This window comes from Lynx canadensis, chromosome X (genome assembly GCF_007474595.2).
Source record: "Lynx canadensis isolate LIC74 chromosome X, mLynCan4.pri.v2, whole genome shotgun sequence".
NCBI classification, from domain to species: Eukaryota; Metazoa; Chordata; class Mammalia; order Carnivora; family Felidae; genus Lynx; species Lynx canadensis.
In genome coordinates, this window is record NC_044321.2 from 96,800,402 (window position 1) to 96,804,156 (window position 3,755).

Consider the following 3,755-nt stretch of genomic DNA (forward strand, 5'->3'; position numbering starts at 1 on the left):
CCTGCCGCTGTGAAAGACTTCAGATAAACGCTAAAGTATTATAGTTAATAAAAATTTTTTTTTAAGTTTTTATTTTTTGAGGGGCACCTGGGTGACTCAGTTCATTGAGTGTCTGACTTCAGCTCAGGTCACGATCTCACAGTTTATGAGTTTGAGGCCCGTGTTGGACTCTGTACTGATAGCTTGGAGCCTGGAACCTGCTTTGGATTCTGTGTCTTGCTTTCTCTCTCTGCCCCTCCCTTGCTTGTGTGCCCTCTCTCTCTCTCTCTCTCTCTCTCTCTCTGTCAAAAATAAACAAACATTAAAAAATACTTTTTGCGTGTCATCCTTGCACAGGGGCCATGCTAATCTTCTCTGTATCGTTCCAATTTTAGTATATGTGCTGCCGAAGCAAGCACTAAAAAATACTTTTTAAAGTAAACTCTATACCCAACATGGGGCTCAAACTCATGACCCCAAGATCCAAGAGTTGTATGCTCTTCTGACTGAGCCAGGTAGGTGCCCCTCAATTTTTTTTTCCCAAACCAAAGTGTATCCAGCTTTATTAAAGATACTTCTCATAAACAATCATGGTATTTCAGGCAGGACATGGGCAGACAATTGTTAACAGTATTCAACAACTTTCAAACTCCCTTCTTCAATGGACTACCAAAATCAGGAGGCCACTATAAAACCCAGTGAAGTTTTCGTTTGATGCTCTGAACAGGGAAAGTTTAGACTGAGGGTTGACATTTCACATTTGCATGTTGTTTAACAACTTTTTACAAGCCAGCCCTGACTTTCAGGAAATGAAAATGGCAGAATTACCAATCTGAAGCTCCACAAACTAAAATAGGAACCCTTTTGAGGGATGCCATCTCAATGGTGACACTAACGTCCAGATTGCTTTACATACTGGGAACCATTTCTTGGGGTCAGGTTCCAACAGGTCTCTGGGTTTAAGGGAGATAAGCTTATGTTGAAGGCAGAGGAGAAGCGGACATAAAAATGAATTTTAGTTTTTCCACACCACAAGGCGTTTGTGCCAAAGTGACTAATGTGTGTCAACATCAAGGAATCCCTCCTCCTGGGAACCAAGGGAAGTTCCTCAGAACTAGAAGGGGATGGTGTTTTTCCCCTTGTATCAGTCTAGCTTCAGAGATATTCTACTACTGACGTATGCCCTTCCCCCAAAACAACACTGAAACGTTCTGTGTGCTAACAACATAGCTTAAAAAAAGTAAAACAAAATTCTGCAGTTTTATAAAACTTGATAAAAAATAGTATTTCAAACTGTACAGTCACCAGAAGTACACAGTTACCCATAATGCACACACTTGGCATCTCCAGCACCTTTCTGCACCTGGTCTCTTGTGGCACCTCCGTTTTCTGCATCAGCTCTCCCCTTGTTCCCTTTGGGTACCTTCTTCCCCTTCTTTGCAGGGGCCTTTTTAGGTTTGGACTCTGGCTTTGCAGGAGCAGGTTTAGCAGATAACCTTGCGGCGGATCTTCTCTGTGGCTCATCCTTCACCTTGGCTTTATCTCCTTTAGCATCCCCTTCAGCCTCTCTCATGGGCATGGTGGTGACGGTGGTGGGACATAGGTGCTGGACGTGGGGATGCAGTGGCGCATGGGCTTTGGTCGGTCCGGGGGTCATTCTCACCTCTACTTCTTCACATGGCTCCTCAACATTTTTATACCAAACATTTATACGCCTACTTTTTTGGTCACTAACTACTGTTGATTGAGTGAGTGAAAGTGCTGCTATTTGACAGACCGAATATAGCATATGTGCAGGCAAGGCCCATCTTATGCTGACTCTAGAGTCAATCCACTGATGGTGGATTGTATTTCAGCAGTTTTATGAAAATTAATGAAATTTTAGCTGATCTTAGTAGATTCACCTTGCCCAGAACTTGATTACCTGGCCTGAATGAAGAGAGGGTAGTTCCAAAATTCCAGTGTATTCTCGGTGGGCAGTTAATGCAAAATTTTCAGGTATGAACTTTGGATAGTTTGCAGATCAAGGAGGTACTGAAAACATAAACCAGGGCTCTCCTTGGATGAATAATAGGTGGCATTAAAAGACTATTATTTGATCTCTTGCTTTTGACATTGGGTCTAATTATTCTACTAGTAGATGGTACCAGATCCTTGTTCAGTCTTAGCCTAAATGAGAACACGTGGCTTGGGTAAGACAGTTATATATTTTAATTCACTACATTTCTTCCTTCGTTTATTCACCATTTATTAAGAGTTATTATAGTACAGTTTTTAACACTACTGACCCTCAAATCAAATTTTACCTATGATGCATATTAGTTGTATGATCTGGGGCAAATTACTTAATCTTTCCAAGCCTTGGTTTCTTGTTTGTAAAACTGAGATATTGTGCCTATAATATTTACCTCAACATGATTGCTTTGAGTATTAAATCAAATAATGTATGTAAAGTCCTTGCAAAGTAAATAGAACATATTCAATAAGTGTTAGCTATTACTAGTATTGTGTACCTATTATGTCACTGTGTCTGTCTCCTAGGGAGAGGAAACAACGTAAATAGTTAAAACACAAGGTAGAAGGTCATATGTCATGAAAGGAGGAAAATTAAAATGCTCTGGTAGTTCAGAAGAGATAAGAGTCCTGGATGAAGCAGCAAGGAAGGAATCATGGAGGAAGTAACACCTAAGTTGAGCCTTGAAGGAAGGATAGAATGAAGGCATGCAGTTGTGAGAACACTATTTCTAGAGTCAGCTATAAATACCCACTGCGACTGGACTGAAAATGATGAGTCATCCTTTTCTTCTTCTTAATCCCAGTAATGTGCAGAAAGGAAATCCACAGTGGTAGCAAATTCTTGCCACCAGTGTTCCTTCCCTTCATTTTCTATGGAGAACACAGAAGGACAGTCTTGTTTCCTGCTGCAGTAATAGAGGCACTAAGTTCAAGGTCATGTAGTCAGCTTTAAATTAGACTGTTGTGCATGAACTCTCTAATCAAGCACCATGTACATTTTTATTAGGCATTTACTCTAACCTAATCTCATGTGGTGCTTTGGGGGTACAGAAGTAGTATGCCCTTGAAGAAACTATGGTCACAATGGGAACTATGATATAAATACAGTAAATAGTTTATAAAATAACATAGAATCTAATATTCAGGTATGTGGTGTGAACTTTTTATCTAATACAAGTTGTGAAAAAAAAGATTGATCCATGGAACTTCAGATGATTTTGTAAAGATGGCTTTATGGGATAGGAATTTGAGTTTTTGGATTGATGTAGGGGAGGGGAGAAGAGAGCATTTGAGATGGGAAATTTTTTAGCAATGCTAGTAATTCATGAATGAGAATTCATGAAGATAACACCTTTTAACTTATGGATTAGAATTTCAGTGATGTCTGCATCTCTTCAATTGCATGATACTTACAGAGCTGTGTTTGGATCTGTCCTGTCCTAATGCCCCCACTCCAGGTGATTTATAAACCATGCATATATGTGGGACACTTTCTCAGACTCCTGCTCTTGTTGATGCCTTCCACCATCCAGAAACTGTGCGTACATGAGCTAAATGAATGTCACGTCATTGACAGGAATAATTCTCCATTTGTAGACGTTTTGAGGAAATGAATAATTTTGGCTCATTTCAAAAAGGGGTCTTTCAAAGTCAGCACATTCTCTGACATTCTTCTCCCTTCTTCCCCTTTCATGTGTGAACCCCACTGATTTCTTAGGAAGATGCCCTGGTTGTCATGGTGAAAACTACGCTAATTGGGT

General features: G+C 40.1%; 1 protein-coding gene and 1 non-coding gene across 2 annotated transcripts; both read right to left on the bottom strand.

Moving 5' to 3' along the window:
• Positions 1 to 294: 294 nt before the first annotated feature.
• Positions 295 to 398, bottom strand: LOC115507909. The gene has a single exon (XR_003966832.1). It is a non-coding gene; the product is annotated as a U6 spliceosomal RNA (small nuclear RNA).
• An 899-nt stretch (positions 399 to 1,297) lies between these two features.
• LOC115506876 (non-histone chromosomal protein HMG-17-like) lies at positions 1,298 to 1,577 on the bottom strand. Its single transcript, XM_032592078.1, has one exon. It carries the CDS (start codon positions 1,556 to 1,558, stop codon positions 1,298 to 1,300), a length of 261 nt encoding a protein of 86 aa, XP_032447969.1. The 5' UTR covers positions 1,559 to 1,577.
• Between the last annotated feature and the right edge of the window lie 2,178 nt (positions 1,578 to 3,755).